Source organism: Leptomonas pyrrhocoris (assembly GCF_001293395.1).
Source record: "Leptomonas pyrrhocoris isolate H10 chromosome Unknown, whole genome shotgun sequence".
NCBI lineage: Eukaryota > Euglenozoa > Kinetoplastea > Trypanosomatida > Trypanosomatidae > Leptomonas > Leptomonas pyrrhocoris.
This window is the reverse complement of record NW_015438376.1, coordinates 13,900-33,826: the sequence shown is the minus strand read 5'-3', so window position 1 is coordinate 33,826 and position 19,927 is coordinate 13,900. Positions and strand designations below refer to the sequence as shown.

The following is a 19,927-nucleotide window of genomic DNA, read 5'->3' as shown; positions in this document are numbered from 1 at the left end:
ATTGTATCAGCAAACAGGAAGCAAAAGGAAAAGGCTTACGGGGCCGGGAGGGCCGCGAGCCCGCCGGAGCGTCGCAACGCAAAGGAAAGCGTGGAAAGGTAAGTGTTCAGCTCTCGAGCGTCGGTGTGCGTGTGAGCCGGTGCGCTTCCCAGGCATTTGCACAGGAGCGCTAACAGATTTTCTCAAGCTGAGAAAGGAGTGTCCGTCGCAGGATTTTGCTTCTTGATCTGGCGCTGCACATCCATGGAGGCCGCGCACTCCTCTTGAAACAGCGCACGTAGCGACTGGCTGCTTGTGATGCGGTGGTCAAACTCCCACGTAAAGGGCGGCGCTTCGTCCTGCACCACGCAGGGGTGCATCCTTTGGTAGGCTGCGATATCCGGAATGCACTCCTGCACCTCCGACACATCCATCGCCGGCGATCGCACAATTTCGTCCCTCGCGTCGTAGAGAGGGCGGAAGAAGGGGTCGCGCAGCGCCTCTACCGCGGTGGGCCGCTTCTGCGGATCGAAGGAGAGCAGCTTCGCCACCAAGATGCCAAGCTCGACCGGAACGTCCGCGTTAGAGCCGAAGACGGCGCTGTGGAAGAGGGCCTGCGAGTGCACCTGCCCGCGCACCGTCTGCGACGCACCGGTCGGCGGCGTGTTGCGGAAAAAGAGGAGGTCGCTGATGAGGTGCTTGCCTTCCTCGCCGCCGTCGAAGAGAGCGGCGACTTGCTCGGGCGTGTGCGGCACGGCGCGCAGCCCCGGCGTCTCCAGGATGAGCGTCAGCTGGGAGAGGTAATTGGTGCCCGCAAACAGCGGGCGACGCAGCAGCATCTCGGCGAGAATGCAGCCCACTGACCACATGTCAATTGCGTGGTTGTAGCGGCTCATAACGAGCAACTCCGGCGCACGGTAGTAACGCGTGACAACGTAGTCGGTGAGGCTGTACAGCGGTGCCGTCTTGGTCTTGGTAAAGACCGGCTGCTGTGGTTCGGGCGGCCCACTCGACCAACACAGCTGCTCCCACTGCGACATCTCTTCGAGATCGGGATCGGGCATGCTCCACGTGCTGCCGCTGCTACTCCGCCCTTTGACTGAGAGTGGGATGCCGCCGCGTGAGAGCCCAAAATCGCAAAGTTTCATGTCGCAGTCGCCGTTCAACAAAACGTTGCCTGGCTTCAAATCTCTGTGCATGACGCCGCTGCTGTGCACGTACACAAGCACCTTAATGAGTTGGTACGCGATGAAGCGCAACTGTTCCATGTTGATTTGCTGCGAAGACTTCAGCAAAGCAGCGAGGTCGGTGTCCATGAGCTCGGTGACCAGGTACACATCATCCAGCGCAGCCGTGCTACTCGCGCCGCCTGCCGCGGGTGGTGGCCATCGCACCTCCAGCAATCGAATTACGTTGGGGTGGCCTTGCAAGTAGCGGAGCACCTTCACCTCCCGCAGGATGCGACGTCCATCGACGAGGTCGTCGAAGACCTTGGACACTTTCTTCATCGCCACGAAAGGCGACGGCTCGCCTCCCGCGAGAGCACGCCGCTTGTACGGCTCCGAATACAGGTTCGGGACATGTACGCTGCGCCCGGGGGCGGCGCTGGCCAGCAAGCACCGGGTGCGGTAATAGACTGGCGGGTCACGGTTGCGTGCCTGGCGCGTCACAAACTGGCCCTCCTTCTCAATCTGCCGCAACGCCGCGTTGTAGCTCGTGCTGGACGGCACCAGGCGCAGGTCCACCGCGGCGCACACCACACCGTAGGCGCCGTACCCAACCGCATTCAGCACCTCGAAGTGCGACGGCACCTCAAAGTGCGCACCCCGCACGAGATAACTCTTGCGCTTTTCATCGGCGTAGTCGACCATCGCGGGCACATCGCTCCCGTTGAATAGCAAACCATTGTCGCGCGCCGTCTGGATATACTGGAGTGCTGCCTCGTTGAAGCTCATTCTTCCACGCAAAGCAGAACGTGACTTTTTTCTTTCCTTTCGAGCGGATCCCTGCTCTTTCTTTGACACCTGGTATTGTGTGAAAACGAAAAGAAAAGTAAGTGCCTTTCTGATCTCAAGACATGTGCCAGCTCGTCTGTTCGAGTGGGTGAGCTAGCCACAACATGAGCAAGGAAGTCGCGAAAAAACAAAGACAGAAAGCGAGGAAAGGCAAGCGACGAGGACGGGAAAGTACGGTAAGCTGTGCGCGCAGACGGAGAGATAGTTCAGGGTCTTACATGTACCTGCTATAAGAGTGGAAAAGTCGAAATGACAGAAGAAAGAGCGGAAGAGAATGATTCGCCTTTAGCCTCAGCAGTGTGAGCGACAAAGCCGCTCTTTCAATCGTCCAAGAACAGAGCGCAGGACTTCGGAGGCCTTAAAGAGCCATCACCGCCAATCAGCTTGACATCACACTCGCGTTAGCACGCGGTGCTCCCGTTCTCCTTCAGCTCATTCATGGTAGCCCTGTGACTTTTAGCTCTTCACGTTGTTGATATTGTTTTTGTTGTTGGTTGCAGTGGTGTAGAACATTACATCAAGGAAAGATAAAAAAATCATCTTCAAAAAAAAAACTGGACATGGGAAATAAAACAAGAGAAACACCCAAGAGGGGCGAAATCAAACGGAATGGCGCATCGTCGGAAAAGACGCGTTTGTTCATCATATTCGCGACACTTCACGGGGACAACAGAGAGACACAAAACTACAGCACCATAAAGATTGTTTGAAAGAATGAAGAGAAGGCACTCTCCGCCACGCACCGACAAGAAAAGTTATACCTCTCGTTTTTTTTTTTTTTGGGGGGGGGGGGCGGGGACGTACGCGGGAAAGCCGCTGAACAGGCTGCCTGGACCTGTGGGCCGCTGCGGCAGCCGCTTACTCGACCACGTCCAAGAGCAGACCTACGCCTGCAATCACCCACTTGCGCGGCGGCTGCTTGGTCTTGAGGAAGAAGCCGACCACAAAGCCAGGTCCGCGCTCCTGCGTCTTGTACACCGGGCACTCGTACTGGTCACGGCGGTCAATCTTGCTCAGCGGGAGCGAGCGGACCTGCATGATGGGCATCTTCGGGTACAGCTCCTTCAGCCGGCTGTCGTCGATGCAGCCGCCGCTCGCGTCCCAGCGGGCGCCCTCCATGGAGAGGCCCGTCACGTAGCACCCATCGCGTGCGTTGGACTCAATCTGGTCTGCCGACTTCTTCAGCACATCCACCACCAGTGCCATCTGATCCAGATCGAAGCTGTTGATGATGGAGGTGGTCTGCATGATGGCCGTTAAGAAGGACATCGGGTTGAAGAAGAGGGCGATATTCGTGACCTTCGGCGTCTGCAGGTCGGCGTTCCAGTTCACCAACTGCTCGTTACGCACGAGAAAGTTATCCACCCACGAGCCAAGCATGCGCTGCGTCATAAACGACACGCGAGACCACTTCTCCGGCATCTTGTCCAGAAAGATCTGATCAAACAGCTCCTGCATGCTGGAGCTCATCGACAGGGCACCCTTCAGGCCAAGGTCCAGCTCCTCCAGCGAGACGCGGAGCGTCTCAATGAGGAGGTTCATGCGCTCGCTCTCTTGGTAGAAGACGTGCTGCTGCGGCGAGCGGTCATCCTCAAGACGCTCGGCGAGGTCCAGCAGGTTGTGCGGCTCGGGCAGGCGCTCACGAATCTCGTCGATCTTCTGTTGCACGATCTCCTGCGGACTGAGCATGTCACCGCCGCTGTGCTTCTTCGGCTGCAGCTCGTTGATGGTGCGGAAAAGCAACTCGGCCTGCGTCGTGCGGTAGTTGATTTCAGCGTTGGGGTGCAGCCCGTAGAGAAGCGGCGACTCGGCGGGGAAGTCGTCGGAGGTCGTCAGCCATTGCACGTACTCGTGGTAGCTGGCAGGCGCCGGTACCGTCACGCCAGGCGCAAGCAGCAGCCCGTCGCAGCACTCCGGCACGATGAAGCTCTGCAGGTAGGCCATGCACAGCACGCGGTCCCAGTCGTCGGTGATGTGGCCGCCGTACATGATCTCGCCGAAGACGTAGCGCAGGTCCTCCCACGGAACCTTCGGCCGGTCTTCGATGTAGTTCGCTGCCACTTCCATGCACGTCGTGAGGTCGCCGGCGTTGAACGGGTAAGCACGGTTCCAGCCCAGTGGGCCGAACTTCTTGCGCTCCACGACGACCGCGTGGAAGAAGCACATGGAGAACATGATGCAGCGGTACTCCGTCGGCTTCGCGCTGCGATCCCACGGCTCGTCGCTGAAGTTGCTCATGGCGCGGACGATGTTCTGGCGAATGCCCGTCGGCGGCTCCGACGTCAGCTTCACCGAGCGCTGGAGAACACCAATCGGGATCACGTCGGACGGCTCAGCGCTGAGAAAGACGCGGAAGTCTGGGTGGCCCATCACGCCCTCAAACGGGATCTCGTCGTCCGTCACGACAATCGCGTTGGCCGCCTCGGCACCCTCGCCGCTCTCCTCCATCGCCTCCTCGTCCGTCTCGCCGCCCTCCGCCTCGTCCTGCGAGGGCACCGACTTCGCCTCTTCCGCTGCTCCGTCGCCCTCGGACCCGCCATTTTCGTCGTCGTGCGGGTGCGCCGCTGCCCCGGCCGCCGCCGCGCGCTCGCTCGCCTTGCGCTCCGCGATCTCCTTCCGCAGCTGCGCCACCCGCGTGTACGTCTCGGCGTACGTGTCGAGGCGCCGCTCCAGCGTGCGCAACCACTTCTCCACCAGGTGGATGTTCGACAGCAGCGCCCAGCCACCCTCGGCGAAGCACTTGTCGAGTGCGCGATCGGCCACCACCTCCTGGCCCTGCCCTAGCGACACGTTGTAGAAGTTCTCTTTGTCGTAGGTGAAGCCCAGCTTGCGGCCGAGCTCCTCGACCGCCTTGACCGGGTCCACGCCAGGAGACAGGATGAAGAAGAGCGGGGTGGTGGTGCTCGAGTTCTGGTAGGACACCGAAATGTCCACGGCTTGGTCGGACACAAAGAAGCGGCCAATCATGTTGCCCACGTACATCTCCAGCGCCGCCGTCAGACGATCCGGACGCAGGCAGCGCAGCACCAGCAGCCGCTGGAAGTCCGTCAGGTTCTTCCACTCGCCCGGCATCTTCTCCACCTCCGGCTTCTCCAGTTCGCAGTACTGAAGCCAGCGGTTGTTCTCGGCCATGTCGCTCGGCAGCGTGTTGAACTCCGGCGTCGAGCCCTCCACCTCGGCAAGCGCCTGCACGGCGTCCCAGTTCGGCTGCGTGCACCACCCCGTCACCGTCTCCGGCCGCTCGACGCCCGTCTTCTTCTTGCCGCGCAACAAGAAGTCGAGCTGCTTCACATCGATGTCGCCGCGACGGGTGAGAATGGAGAAGGTCAGAAGACTCGAGAAGATGAGCTTGTGGCGCTCGAAGAGGCCGCGTGACACGTACGCGAACACGTTCTCCGTGATGGACTGAATCACGTTTGTCACCCGCTTCGTGACGTCCTTCTTGTTCTCCGGCTGCGGCGCGCTGGCGAGGGCCTTGTTGAAGACCACCATGAAAGCTTCCAGTGAGTATTGGTACATGTGGTCGATCTTCCACAGTTGGTCGATCTGGAAAAACAGAAGAGAGCCGCGGACCGCCACCTCGGTGTAGCGCAGTCGGTTCTGCGCAATGTCCTTCTGCGTGGCGCTAGCTAGCGCAAACGAGGCGTTAATCTCCTTCGCTTTTAACTTGGTCGCCTCCAAGTTCTCCACGAGGGTCACGTTTTCCAAGATGTCGCCTGTCGCGTTGGTGAGCTCAAACAGCAGGCCATCCTCGCACTCCTGCAGTTCGATGGTCATCGTGTTCATCTGCCGAATCAGCATACCACGCTTCTTTTCCAGGTCAGGCCGCTCCTGGCTCACCACCACCGCCAGCAGCTGATCCTCCAGGCCGGTCTCGGTCACCATAAAGTTGATGAGCGTCGTCTGCGCGTTGACCTCCGGTCCGTAGTGCGGGTTTCCGAGTTTGGTCTGCAGAATGAGACGGAACTTCGGGTTGTACTCTACCTCCGTCGCGCCGAGCTTGATGAACTGGCGGCCGCCCTTGCGGAACGTCTGGCGGCTCAGCACGCCGTCCAGCACTGGCTCCACAAACTCGCCCAGACCCTCGATCAGGCAGGGAAGTCCCTCCTCGATACAGGTCTGCAGCGTGCGTTGCCAGCCCTTCTGCGAGGTCTGCACCGCGCGCAGACCGTTCTTCTCCTCGCGCGTGCGGATCCACTTGATGCCCTGCAGCTGCGGGTCAATCAGCAACGGCCAGCGCATGCAGTTGGTCAGAATGGCGCCATTCTCCGTCGATACACGATCCGATGGCAGGCCTTCGTTGTTCCACGACGCTACCGCGGCCTCCGAGGTGAGGACGTCCATGGTCGCATCGATGCCCTCCGTCATGGGGATGCCAAGTTTCCGGATGTACGGGATCCAGTCCTGCTCCACAATCTGCTCGCGGAATGCCTTCGAGAAAGGGCCGATGTATGACACAAACGACGCGCTCAGCAGCACGTCGCCGATCAGCAGGTTGGCGGCTTCCTTCAGCTTCTCAATCGTGTCGCCCCAGCGCACGCTCTCGTCTGACAGCCCGCTGACAAGGCGCTGCGCCAGGTTCATCTTCAGCTTCGTCTTCTTCGCCTTGGCCTCGATGGCGTTTGCCTCCGCGACGGCCTGGTCGTACTGACTCACCAGCGTGTCCAGCTTGCTCTTCAGGTCGGCGACCTTGTCCTGAATCTTCTTCAGAGCAGCACGGCTCGACGTCAGACGCTGCTGAGCCTCGGCCAGGCGCTCCTCCTTGGGTCGCACATCGCACCGCACGTAGTGGTAGCGGTTCATGCCGATGGCCCACTTGCACAGACCCGCCGCGGCGTACGACTTGGTCTTGATGATGTCAGGGTTGAAAGACGGGTTGTTGATGTAGATCTGAATTTGGTCGATGCAGGCCTGCGGGATGTTGTTCACGTCAAAGCCGCGCAGCTCGGCCAAGAAGCGGTCCACCTGGTTCATCATCTTCTTGCACTCATTCCACGTGCGCTGCTTCATCGACGGAATGGAGCGCGGGTTTGAAGTGAGCACAAAGACGCAGATAGCGACCATCTGCACATCCTCCGGCGGCTTACCCAAATTCTTCAGCTCCGCAATGGATGCCTTGTCGAGGGTGTCGAGAGCCGCGAGAGCCTCCTGCACCAAAGGCTGGGCCTTCGCCAGATCGTCCTGGCACTGCTTCTCAAACGAAGACACCTCGTCCACGATCTTGTTCGTCTTCTCCTCCTCCTTCGCGGCAATCGCGCTCTGCTCCTCAACAATGGACTTTTCGCGGCCGACGGTCTCCATCAGCGCTGCGGTCTTCTGGCGCGCCTCCTCGACCTCGATGCTTTCGCGCTGCAAGACCTCCTGCAGTGCCTGCACCTGCACGCCGGCCTCCTTGATCTTGTCAATACCGCTGACAAGTCGCTCCGTCTGGTCACTGTTCTCCTTCCGCTTCCGCGCCAGCAGATCCTTGTAGAAGGCAATCAGCTCGAGGAATGTCTTCGGGGTCGTGTAGGCGTAGCGCTTCTCTTGGGTGTAGTACTCCTCGCACGACTCCGTCACCCGCACTTGGCAGTACGCCATGAAGTCGGCAATGCTCCGCGTCATCTCCTCCCCACCCAGCTCGATCTCCGACAGGAAGCGCTGCGCTACCGACCTCAACGCCTGCTCCGGCCAACTGAGGAACCAGTCAATGACCGTCGTATTCGCCAACGCAGGGAACTGCCGACACCACGACGCGAAGTTCTTGCCAACCGGCGAGAAGCAGAGGAGAATGTGCAAATTTGAACGCACTTTGTTGATGAAGTAGTCCCAGCACACGTCTGGGTTCGTGTAGTCGCTGACGCCCGCGGCCTTCACCTCGTTCGTGATGGAGCCGACAATGCCGTCGCGCTCGTCTTGGTTGAACAGCTCCGGCACATTGCCGCTGCTCAGCATGTCGTTGAGGTAAACCAGCATGTCCATCGACACAATCTGCGTGTCGGTGATGATGAACGCAAAGGGGTACCCGCGCAGGCCGCACTTGCGGTACAGCTCCTGCATATCCGCGCGGAAGTCGTTGATGTCGTAGGTGCTCGTTACGAGGATTTGGAAGATGTCGTGCCCGTTGAGGTACGACGCTAAGCGCGCTAAGGACTGTTTGCCGGAGCCACCTACGCCAACCAAGAAGGCGTTACCGCGTGGGTTGGACGTGATGCGTGAGATGCGGCAGACGTGCTCGATAGCCTGGTTGAACAGCACGAGGTTCATCGCAGCGTAGTTATCGTTGTAGTCGGTCAGCTTGCGGCGCAGGAAGTCACCGGCCTCGTCGTAATTCGTCTCGTTGTACACGTTCTCCTCCCCACCGGGGGTGGTGTGGAAGGGTGCCCACAGCAGCGGCTCCTCCAGCACGTCCTTCGCACTGACATCGGCGAATCCGGCGCGGCCGATCACCTCCTGCAGAAGGACATCGTAGCGCTTCATGTCGGCCTCGTCGCCCATCCGATCGCGGAAGGTGCGGTTGCACTCGTGCACCCACAGCCGGACAAGCTTCAAACTGCTGTTGTGCAGCTTCGGGTTCGACTTGCAGAGGCCCTGGAAAATGTTGAACATCTCGCGCATGTTCCACTGGTAGTGAAACTTGATGGCAGTCGGGAAGAAGAGCTTCGCCACGTTGGCGTGAAGCTCGATCGTGGCGTTGGTGAGGAGGGTCGTCAGCGTCTCGCGAATGTCACGGGAGAAGGGCGTCATGTGCGCCTTCAGGATTTGGCCGTAGATGCTCACCAAGTCGCCGCGCTCCGGCATGTTTGTGGAGAAGACGGCGAAGTGGCGCAGCAGGCGATCGAGGACGGTGAAGGTGCCGGACTTGGGGTTCATCGCGCCCACGTAGCGCACATCCACAACTTCCTTCTGAATAATCTTCACTCGGTCGTACCAGAAGCCGTACCCGACGTGCTGCTGCAGCAGTGCGATGGCCTCCTGCGTGCCGTACTTGTCCGGCGCGGGCATGTTCATGTCGTCCAGGAAGAACACCAGCTTTTTGCGGTTCGGCGGCCCGTAGGTACGGCCGGAGCGCTTCTCGAGCGACTGCTCCATGACCGCCTGCAGGCCGCTCGAGGAGGTGCGCGCGTTGAAGGACACCACGCGAAAGAGCATCTTCTCGCCATCGAAGGAGCGCAGCTTCGACATGATGAGGTTCGTCTTGCCAGTACCCGCAGTGCCCACCAACATGACGCCGCGTGCGTTGTCGACGAAGAGACTCATGAGGTAGGACATGCGCACCGTGTCGGCGGTCTGCACGGACACGGCGGAGAGCTGGACGTCCGGATCGGGGGTGTAGGGGTTCACGAGGTCCGTCCACGGCTTCCAGTCGAACGTCACTGCCCCGGCCTCGTCCTTCGACTTCTCGATGTAAAAGTCAAAGATGGACGCCGTCTCTGAAATCTTCATGTTCGGGAATTCCTTCTTCCACTGGTTGGAGAAGTTCAGGCGCATGTCGATGCGACCGTCCGAGCTCGGCAGCGGTCCGCCAAAGGCCCAGATAACGGCAAAGACGAAGTATTTCTCGTAGACGTCCAACGTGTTGGAGTTCTTCGCCAGCTCATCCGCCTCCATCGTTTTGAAAATGCCATCGAGCAAGAAGCAGATGGTCTGCACAACGTTGATGTCCATCACCGCCACGATCGGCCGCATGGTGCGCTTCCAAAAGTCGAAGACCGCGGGCACGTACTTGTCGAAGAGGTTGTCGAGGAGGAGGCCCTCGCGCCTCTCGCGTGAGGCGATCCACTTGTCCTTAAACGGACCCCATCCAAGATCGGACTCGTTGATGAAGATGACACCGGCGCGTGACACTGTCGCGGGTGAGGCGTTGCGCAGATGTGAGACCTCGAAAATCATGCGCATCGAGTCCGTCAGGGGGATGCGTTCGTTGGAAACCAAGGTGAGCATCTTGTTGTCGTCCATCACCGTGTTCATGGACTCGATCCACTCCGCATCGATGATGCCGTCCAGCACGATCCACTTCATGTTCTTCTTCTTCTTGGACTCGACGGCGTAGTCACGGAAAATGGTGGAGAGAATGCCGTCGCGCCACTCCTTCTGCGGCGTGAAGAAGCCGTACAGCTCGTTGGAGGAAATGGCCTTCGGGTTCAGGCAGGACGAGACCGCCTTCGCCTTCCACTCATCTTGATGCAGCTTCGTCAGCGCGCCCTGCAGACAGCGCCAGCACTCCGTCTTGCCGGCACCGGCGGCGCCGAGGATGAACACGGAGTGGCGCACGTGCAACAGCTCCTCGTACTGCACGCACTTGAGAATGAAAATGTCGTTCTCGCCGGGGAAGTTGCCATGCTCCTTGCACACCGCCTTGCACGCCGCCACCAGCTCCGGCTTGTCCTTCTTGGGCACGTCCAGGTTCGGAAAGAGGGAGCGGATGAGCCCCATAAAGACGTACACGTCATCCTTGCTCAGCTTCGCCATGTTCGTGTCGCGCAGAGCGCGCATCAGCACATTTCGCTCCGGCAGGTCGGGGTCGCCACGCTTGAGGGCGCCGGCGATGTACAGCACAGACTTCACCGCACGCAGACCCCAGTCGTAATGGTCTTGTGGGGAGAGCAGCTCCTTGTTGAGACGGTAGAGCGTCACAAACTTCAATGCGAGGTCCTTCGCGTCACCAAAGCCCTCCGCGGCGAGCATGATTTCGCAAATGTTCTTGAGATCGGGCACACACATGGCGCACGGGCGGAACAGCGACTTGATGTTCTCCGGCAGCTCTGTACGACCGGCGTAGCCAGGGTTCATGGTAATCCACATACCGACGGAGCGCTTGATGGAGATCTCCTCATCCATGAAGCGGAACCGCGACTTGTTCTCCTTCAGCGCGTTAAGCACGGAGCCCACCTGCGTCGCGACGACCGAGAGCACCTCGATGGAGATGCGGTTGAACTCGTCGAAGCAGCCCCATGAGCCGGACATGGCGAGTCCCTTGAAGATCTGCCCCAGCGTAATGTAGTTCATCTGATCAGAGCAGTTGAAGACGTAGCAGGCAACGCCCATGTTGCGCGCCAAGTCCTTCGTCGTTTCCGTCTTGCCGGTACCGGCGGGCCCGGCAGGCGCACCGCCCTGGTTCAGCCGCAGCGCCTGTGTGAGCGTAATGTAGCAGCGGTCCGTCAGCTTCGTAATAACAAGGCAGCCGCAGAGGCCGATGTACTCGTACGCGTTGATGAAGTCCGCATCCGCGATGCGGATCTCACTCCCCTTGGCTTCGTCCCAGTAGTAGCGCAGCTGCGACTGCCAGCTGAACGACTCAACAGAGTCGACGCGCTCGTCCACCATGTTCTGCACGATGTCGCGGTTGTGTACGTCGATTGTGATCAGGTGGACGAGCATCTTCCGATCCGTCGAGGAGCGGTCGAGCAGTACCTCCTTGATGAGGCTGTCCAGCTGCGACTTTTGGCTCTTCAGCAGGTCCTTCATGCCCATGTCGTTGCCCTCCTCAATTTGCGTAAACGCCTGATGCACCTCGGTGGTGAACCAGATGCGAGATGCCACAATCACCGCCTGACACGGGTACTGGTAAATCCATTCGTTTCGCGGCTTCTCGATGTAGCCGGCGTTCGCGTCACGGATGTGCTGCTTCATGCTCCGCCTCACACACTGCACCAGTCCCTCCATCCACACCTCGACCGCGCCGTCGCAGTTGAAGCTCTCCGCCAGTGTGACCTTCTCGCCTTGGATCGAGATCATCTGCCACACGTCCTTTTCTCCCGGATTAGGGTTGTGGTTGTTATCGAAGAAGAACGTGTCCACGGAGTCCATGATCTTGCTCATGTGCTCCATCACCGCGCGCGGGTCGGAGCCTTTGGACAGGATGTCGATGAGGTCGGTGTCCGAGACGAAGAAGAAGCGCGGGAACAGCTTGCGCTTCATCTCCAGGTAATCTGCCAGGGCCTTCTCGCACCGATTCAAAATATCCTGGATGTAGTTGAGTGTTTCCTCTAAAGTCTCGCCGCGGCCGATGTCCTCGGAAAGCTTGCTGGAGCAGATGACCTCGACGGGGCTCGTGTACGGGTGCGCTTTGCTCATGAGCAGACGAAAGACGCGGTCGGCCTCGCTGAACTGCTTCGCCTCTTCGGGCAGCTGCACCTTGATGTCCTCGGACAGCACAAAAATGGGGAACAGATTCTGCCACTGACGTTGAATGTCCATCCATTTGGTGGTGCACGTGTCGACAAGTCCAAGGTCCTTCTGCCACGCCAGCACCTTCTCGTAAAAGTAATCCACAAAGCGATCGGACAGCATGGAGGAGAGTGCGTTGTTGTCATTCTCCAGCTGCTCCACCACGTCGTCCACCGGCCCCAGCAGGTAGCAGTCCAGATGTGCGTCCTTGTCGTAGGTGAAGCGCAGCTTCTCCCACGCCTCGATGATCTTGCGCAGGTTCGTCTCAATGCGCAGTTCCTTTTCGGCCTTCTCGACAATGTTCGCGACCTCCTCTGCGTAGTTGTGGAGTCCCAGCGCGAACAGCTTCTCCAGGGTGAAGTCTGCGGCGCTCGGGTTGATGGTGCCGGGCTGATTCGTCGCCCGCACCAGCTCATCCCAATGACGCTGGCGCATCGCCGGCGAGCTTAGCGAGTCGCAGAGTGGGAGTGACGTGCGCATGTTACGCACGGTCTCGTCCACGCCTTTGAAGACACCCCAGCCCTTCACCTTCATCGGCTGCAGCTGAAGCTGCTTCGCCATCTTCTTGGCCTCGTCCTCAAAATGTGCAACGTCGGCATCCTTGAAAGTCGATCGCATCCAGTCATGAAACTGAGACGTGACGTGAAAGTTCAAATCCCAGATTTGGCGCAGCAGCGCCAGCTCCTGGCGGCACTCGCGGATGCTCTTGAAGTGCGAAACGGCGAGGTCGAAGAGGTCCTGCAGGTTCTGCAGCTCCTTCGCCTTCTTCTCCACGTTCATGAAGTGCCGGTAGACGGTGTCAATGGTGTCGTACACCTCGTCTGGTTGAATCGCGTAGGAAAAGAGCGGGTTCTTGTGGAACGCCTCAACTTCCGCGTCGAGCTCATGTTCAAAGGTGGCGACATCCTCCTTCACCTTCTCTGCCTCGCGGTCCTGCACGATCGAGTTCTGCGCGCGCGCGTTCAGTGCCTTCTTGTTCAGTGCGACCCACTGCTCCGGGGCGGGCTTGCGCAACTCCTCCAGTTTCTCGATCTTCGCCAGCTCCGTTTCTGCGTCCGGTGACGTGCTTGCGTGCGTTTTCAACATGCTGATGGCTGCCTTGATGGGCGGAAACATGCCGCCGGTTTCGCCCGTCTCGTCGTCTCCCATGACCTCGGTGTTGCGCTTGCGGCAGTCACGGATCCAGCGCATGACGGACTTGAGCGCGTCAACGTCGCCATCGAGCACCTCCACCTCCAGGCCTTTGTCCGCATCCTTCATGAAGGTGTACAGGTGGTTCAGGTCGGTCTTGATCTTGTCGAGAAGGTAGTCGGAATAAATCTCTTTCCACCGCCGACTGAGGTCGCGCAGAGTGACACGCAGCGGCTTCACATCCACCAGCACAGCACCCTCGCGGTGCCGATCTTCGATCGAGGAGAGACGCGTTCGAATGCGCGTGTACTCTGTGATGGCGCGATCGAATTCCTGCAGACTGACCCCAAAGTACTCTGTTGGCTTTTGCGCGTTTGCCACGGCGGTGGCGGCGGCGTCATCCATGGTCATGCTGATGCGCGAATCCCTGCGGCGCTCCCTGTCGATAAACTGCGCAAACACCTTCTTGCGGTCCGTTTCCCACAGTGATTTGAACTCGTCGTACACGTGAAGGTACTCCTCGCACGCGGTGACGTTTTGCTGAAAGAGATGGTGAATCTCCTCCACGAGGTTCTGCACGCCTTCGTTCTGCTGCAGCCCCTCCGTGTACGGTGCGGTGCCGTGGACGGGGTCGATCAAGCCCGATGAGCCGATGACGCCGTTGATGGTATCGCTGAGGGTCTGCCACACCGACTTCTCCTCCTTTTCCTCTGTCATCAGCGCCGGATCAAAGCGAGACGTGCACACCGGATGCTCCGTCGTCACCTTGGAGAGGCACAGCTTCACGTCGACCAGTGGGATGCCGTCGTTGTCAGCGAGCCAGACGGGGTCCAGCTGGTTGCGCAGGTTCGTCAAGAACGCCATCGTCGCCTCCGCGAGGCAGTCCCGCACGACAGAGCTGACGTAGGAGAGGTATTTCTGCCACGCCGGATCGCTCGCGCTGACACTCGCGTCGCCGTTCGCCTCCTTCAACGTCCGCAGCGCCGCGAAGCTGTTCTCCGTCAAGGAGTGAATTTCCGTGTTGCGCTCCTTCAGTCCGTTGGCGCGAGACTCGAGGTAGTCGCCGAGCGTCTTGCGGAGCTCCACCTCCGACATCGTCTTGGCGCCCTTGGCGGCGTCGAGCGGGAATTGCTGGTCTTCATCTTTGTAGTGCTCCATGGAGTCCTTCAGCTTCTGCACGTTGTTGTGCAGCGTCGAAACCGCCGTGTCGATGTCCGTCACCTGTTTCAACGCCTCGGCGATAAAGGCGTCGGTGGCTTCCTCGTTCTCCCACCGGACATCCTTCACTCCGCGAGACACATACGCCTCGAACTTCTGTAGCTCGTCCTCGATGAGAGGCCGCTCGTCGTCGGGACGGAGGCTGGAGCTGAGGTTGTTGTAGGTGGTGCACACGTACTCGAGCTTCAGCGCCTGGTCGCGGTACACGTTACGCTTCGAGAAGATCGCCTCCGCATCCGGCGGAACTTCAAACTGGCCGACCCCGCTCGTGTCGTAGGAGTTGAGCACCTCGATGTAGTACACCTCGCGCAGCGTCTTGACGAGGGACGCGTCGAAGTTGACGGCGATGTGCTTGTTGCGGTCGGTCGTGAGCACCGGCAGCCGCAGCTTGTCGGCGCGGATGCCGGACACCTCGGACGTCCATTTCTGGAACTTTTCGGTGATGGTGTTCTGCAGAAGCTCTTTCAGCTTTTCGTAGAGCTGCAACGCCTCCACACCGCGCTCGCTCTGCAGGACGGTCTGAGACAAGTCCACGACACGGTTGTGGCTTTCGTTGATGCGATCCAACAGAGCCTTGCAGCGTATGATGGTGCTGGCAACCGGAGGCATGTTCGGGTAGACACCAGAGGCTTCACCAGAGTAGTAAGTCTCTTGTGCGGTCAGCAAGTCTTGATGGAAGTCGTTCAGCACGCCGCTCTGCTTCTTCAGCCATTCCTGCTGCATGGGCGTGCGCTCCGTGAAGCCGTCGAACGTGTCGACAGCCTTGAAGACCTCCGTGATGGCGCTCGAGTCATCAATGGTGGTGGCAAGGATGAATCCGAGACGCTCCTCCAGGTCGCGAATCACCGTCTTGAGATCGTCGTAGTCCGCTTCAAACCGCGTGTTTGTGATGTCGAGAAGGTTGTAGTCGACACTGAAAAAGCGCGCCACCGACGCATCGAAAGTGCGCTTGATCTCCTCCGCTTCCGTTGTCAAGTTCTGGCCCTTGGTGCCGCCGATCCTCATATTTTCCATCTTGTCGAAGAGCAGCGCTGTCTCAACGACGTCGAGCAGATCGTGGCAGCGCTCGAGAAACGCGTCCAGCCGGGAGAAGAGGGCCGCGTTTTGGAACTTCCACGGCCGCGCGATGGAGGACACGTGCGACTTGTACTGAAAGTACGACGCCTTGAACTCGCCACAGATCGCCAGGGCCGTGCTCAGGCGGTCAATCACATCCTTCTTCTCGAATCCCTCAGCGAACTCGGCGACGCTGATGTGCTCGGCCGCCATCTCAATGAGGTCGTTGCCCATCTCTCGGATGAGAAAAACGAGACGCGCCGGGTTGTTGTAGAAGCCCGACTGCGTCCACAGGAGGTACAAAAAGTGGAAAAGGCGCTTGAAGAGTCCGCTTGTCGCCAACTCCGAGAACGCCAGGTGGTCCCCGGAGAAGCACATCTGCTCGAACTCAGGGATGAGGGGCTTGAGGTACTGGTAGTTGTCGCGGGACTCGTAGGCGGCCTCCTTCAACTCGCCCATTAACTGCGAAAACGGCGCGTAGTAGCTGCTGCTGGCGCGCTTCAGTAGCACGAGGATCTTGAGTGACTTGACGGAATAGAGCTGTTCCTCCAGCCCCGCCAGGTTCTCCGATTTTTCTTTCCAGAAGCGAATCTCGTCCAGCGGACCCGGGTAGCGGCCGGTTTGGGGGACCATCTCTTCCAGCTCCTCAGGAGCCGAGGCGATGGCGGCTTTGATTTGCGCCGTCCACGACACGACGGTGCCTTCTAGAAGGTACAGCGTTTCCTTATCCATCGCAAAGTCGTCGATGCGCGGTGGAAAATGAATGGGGGGCATTGGCAGAAACGTCTTGCCCTGGCTGAGACCCAGCGTCACAAGGAGCTGCGAGAGAAGCCCATTGGTGTCGCTCATGAGTTCGTTGACGGCGACGTCGGGGACGCTGCTGGTGTTCCGCTTGTCGGCCTTCAAGATCGGTGCATACACGTTGCGCGTCATAACGCTCAGACTGCCCAGTGTATCTGGAGACACGTCACCAAATGCGATGGCTTCTTTCATGTGGTTCTCATCCGTAATCTTCTCGCGCTTCATCTTACTGAAGAAAACACCTTTCTTTTTGAGCTCGTCTGGAGCCTCGATGCGCGTCACGAATGCACCGTTGGGTGCTTGATATACATAGAGGTGACGTGCGTCGGCAGTGTCCAGAAACTCGCTCATCTGTGCTCGGTTCTCTTCGTTTTCGACGAGCTTCTTCGACTCAACGGGCTTCAACTTGATCGCGTTTGTGATGCGCTGCTCCAGCCACATCACGCGCTTGTCGACGGGCGCCTCGTCCTTGTCGTTTTTCCCCATTGTGCTCGTCAGAAAAGCGATGAGTATGTTCTTCCAGAACGGATGAATCTAGCAACTCTAGTTGATGATGCGACACACAAACTGTTGTTGTGAGCACCACTTTTTGCGAATCCGAAAAAAAAAAGATGCAAAGTGGTACCTCTTCGTGTGAAGAACTACGCAGCTTGCACGCGACACAACGTTATGTTAAAAGAAAAAAACTTGTCAAATTTATGTTACCCACACGGACCGCGTTATTATATGGGAGTACGGGAAGGCGAAGAGGAAAAAAAAGGTAATAGAAAGAGAGCCATAAGAAAGAAGAGTAAAATGGGACAAAGTACAAGCAACATATTATAGTAATTTAAAAAAAAAAATATTCACAGATACCGCTTCTTTTGTCGATCCTTAAGCACGCATGCATAAGCTGGCTTGGCCGTACCACAATCCTTTACGACGCCAGTACCGCGCAAAGCCTTCACTCGTGTGCTTTGCTTGACGAACGGTCACTGCTTTTGTCGCATTGACGTAAAAGAAAACCTTTCCTTTTACTCGCGTCAAGAAATACTGAAGCACACGAGAAAAGAAAAGCGTATCACTGCTTTTTCTTTTTTAATTTGCCCCCTTCGTGCCACCTTTCATGTAGCGTGCCCCTTCGTCCAGCATTGCTTTGGCAATCGACAACGGTACTGTCATTTTTCTTTTTTGGACGGTTTCGTCCGTCTTTCCATGTGGTTACTAGTAAAAACAAAAATTGGTTAAGAGTAATATTTACAGATTAACTGCCCATCACTTCGTCCCTTGCGATACAGGTGACAACTAACAACGTTTGCAAACTGTCTTTGTTGAAACGCTAGACAGAAGCCCAAGGGGAAGCGCACAACCCTGTCGATTCACTGTACAAAAATTAGCATCAACAACAACAAAAACACCTTCGGTTCACTATCACGCAGCAAATAGGTGTAAACTCTGTTGCTGTGCCTGCCGACCGACACACCCATACGTACCAACATTTAAAAAAAAATAATAATAATAATAATAATGAAACCAACATCGAAGAAAAAACAATTACGCTTCCGTTGAAGAGCCCACAAGCCACGTTCTCCGACGCACCTAACAAGCAGGAGTGCTGCGACGCACCAACGGCCATGTCAAACAAACAAACAGAGGCTTCTCATCCAACGTTACTGCCCGCCAGCGCCACGACGGCCAGCCTTCATGATCTCATCCACAAGAAGAAGCTGGGCAACAATGTCACCAGTGGACTCCAAAAGGCTCTTCTTGACGATGACGTTGTCGAGCATACCAGCCGCAACGGGGTCGAGGACGTCGCCATTCTCAATGCGAAGGCCGGCCCATTTTCCATTCGCGCGGGCCGCCCTGCTGGCCTCTTGAAGCGTGATGAGGCACTGCTGGACATCGAGGCCGGAGTTCTCTGCAAGCGTCTTCGGAATGACAAGCATGGCATCCGCGTACGCGCGAACGCCGATCTTCTGTTTGCCGCTCATGTTGTCTGCGAACTTCATTAGGTGGTCGTGAAGAGCGACCTCGAACGCGCCGGCGCCTGCAACAACTGCGGACGCCTCGTACGCGTTCTTGACTGCCCGCAGTCCGTCGCGAACCGCATCCTTGATTTGGGCGATAGTATGGTCGTTCGGACCCTTCACCAACAGCGTGCAACTCTTCCCCTTCTTGGCATTCTCCACGAAGGTGTACTTGTCGTCGCCCAACGTGTACTCCTGAATGAGCCCGGCCTCGCCGAGGATCTCAGGGGTGAGGTTGTCGGTCGCGTTCACCGCCTCGCCGCCGCACGCCAGCACGAGACGCTCCATGTTGCGCCGTTTCGCGCGGCGCAGAGCAAGAATGTTTTCCTTCGCCAGCATCTCGAGCGCGATGGGGTCAATGCCCTTCTGGTTAATCACGACAAACGTGCGTCCGTTTTCCTTGGTGCACACCTTCCTCTTCAGCTCGATGATTTGGCGCACACGGTCATCCGTCATTTTACGCTCCGCCTCAACCATGCGCACCTTCTCCGCGGGGTCCTTGTAGTAAAAGCCGGTCGTGAGCTCGCTTCGCTCGTACTCGAGTGAGACGTTGCAGGTGAGAATGTACGCATTCTCGAGACTCTTTGGCATGTCGCTGTTGCGGCCGCCGTGATCAAGGACGATGCCGTTCACGAATCGGGTGTCGGAGCTCAAACGGTGGCGCATGTGCATGACCTCTACCATATGTAGATCCACCTCCTTGCCTTCCTCCGCAACGGCGTAGACGGCGTCCACGACTGCATCTGCAAGCTGCTCGGAAAGGCCGGCGTTCACCTTCGTGGTCAACGCCGTGCGCGCAACGTTCGTGAGGTACTCACGGCGCTCCTCGCTCGGAATGCTAATTGTGTTGTTCATCAAGAACTTCAGCGCCTCTTCGCGGGCTATGTGGAAGCCTTCCGTAACCGTGCGAGGGTGCATTCCTTCCTGAATGTAACGCTCGGATTGGCGCATCATCTCACCAATCACCAGTACAACACTGGTGCTTCCATCACCGGTAATGTCATCAATTGCTGTGGCTGCTCGCGCGATGAGGGCAGCGGTAGGGTGCTGGATTTGCATCTCGCCGAGAAGGGTGTTTCCATCCTTTGTGATCTTTATGGCGCCGGCGCCTGAGACCAACATTTTCATCGTGCCGCGAGGTCCTAGATTCGTCTTCAACACCTCCTGCAGACCGCGGGCGGCAATCATATTGATGTCCAACGCACCCGCCTTGCGCACCTGCTTGCCGCCGGGGTTGATGTAGGCCAAATTGGACATGTTTAATGCAGTGCCTCTGTTTCCAACGCGCTGCGCAGGTCGTCTCTTTCTTCCCTTCGGAAAAAAAAAACCTTCAAGGAGGATGAATTGGAGTTTGGTAACAAACAAAAAAGAGTTCTGATGACGATCTGGAACAGAGAAAAGTGAAGACTAAAATCGGCAAACAGAGGGAGAAGTAAAAAGAAAAAAAAGATACTGTGACCCAAAGCCCTACTTTGTATACGTAGCAGTTTGTTTTCTTCTCATAGTTTTTCGGAAGTCGCAAATCCAGATGGAAGAATGAGGTGTGAAGAAGAGGAAGAGAAAGGTAAA

The 19,927-nt window shown here is 57.9% G+C and overlaps 3 protein-coding genes across 4 annotated transcripts; all 3 read right to left on the bottom strand.

The window, feature by feature from the left end:
• Positions 1–182: 182 nt before the first annotated feature.
• On the bottom strand, positions 183–2,223 carry ABB37_07685 (putative mitogen-activated protein kinase 7; the record flags this gene model as incomplete). 2 transcript variants are annotated; one of them, XM_015806406.1, is made up of 1 exon in its annotated part: positions 183–2,223. In XM_015806406.1, the coding sequence occupies exon 1, from the start codon at positions 1,932–1,934 to the stop codon at positions 183–185; it is 1,752 nt and encodes a 583-aa protein (XP_015654770.1). In that variant the 5' UTR covers positions 1,935–2,223. The 2 variants fall into 2 exon arrangements, with proteins under 2 accessions (XP_015654770.1, XP_015654771.1); XM_015806407.1 differs by having other exon boundaries at positions 183–2,089.
• Positions 2,224–2,852: 629 nt separating this feature from the next.
• On the bottom strand, positions 2,853–17,037 carry ABB37_07684 (putative mitochondrial dynein heavy chain; the record flags this gene model as incomplete). The annotated part of the gene is made up of 1 exon (XM_015806405.1): positions 2,853–17,037. The coding sequence occupies exon 1, from the start codon at positions 16,833–16,835 to the stop codon at positions 2,853–2,855; it is 13,983 nt and encodes a 4,660-aa protein (XP_015654769.1). The 5' UTR covers positions 16,836–17,037.
• Positions 17,038–17,998: 961 nt separating this feature from the next.
• On the bottom strand, positions 17,999–19,858 carry ABB37_07683 (putative chaperonin TCP20; the record flags this gene model as incomplete). Its single annotated transcript, XM_015806404.1, has 1 exon — positions 17,999–19,858. Exon 1 carries the CDS (start codon positions 19,613–19,615, stop codon positions 17,999–18,001), a length of 1,617 nt encoding a protein of 538 aa, XP_015654768.1. The 5' UTR covers positions 19,616–19,858.
• Between the last annotated feature and the right edge of the window lie 69 nt (positions 19,859–19,927).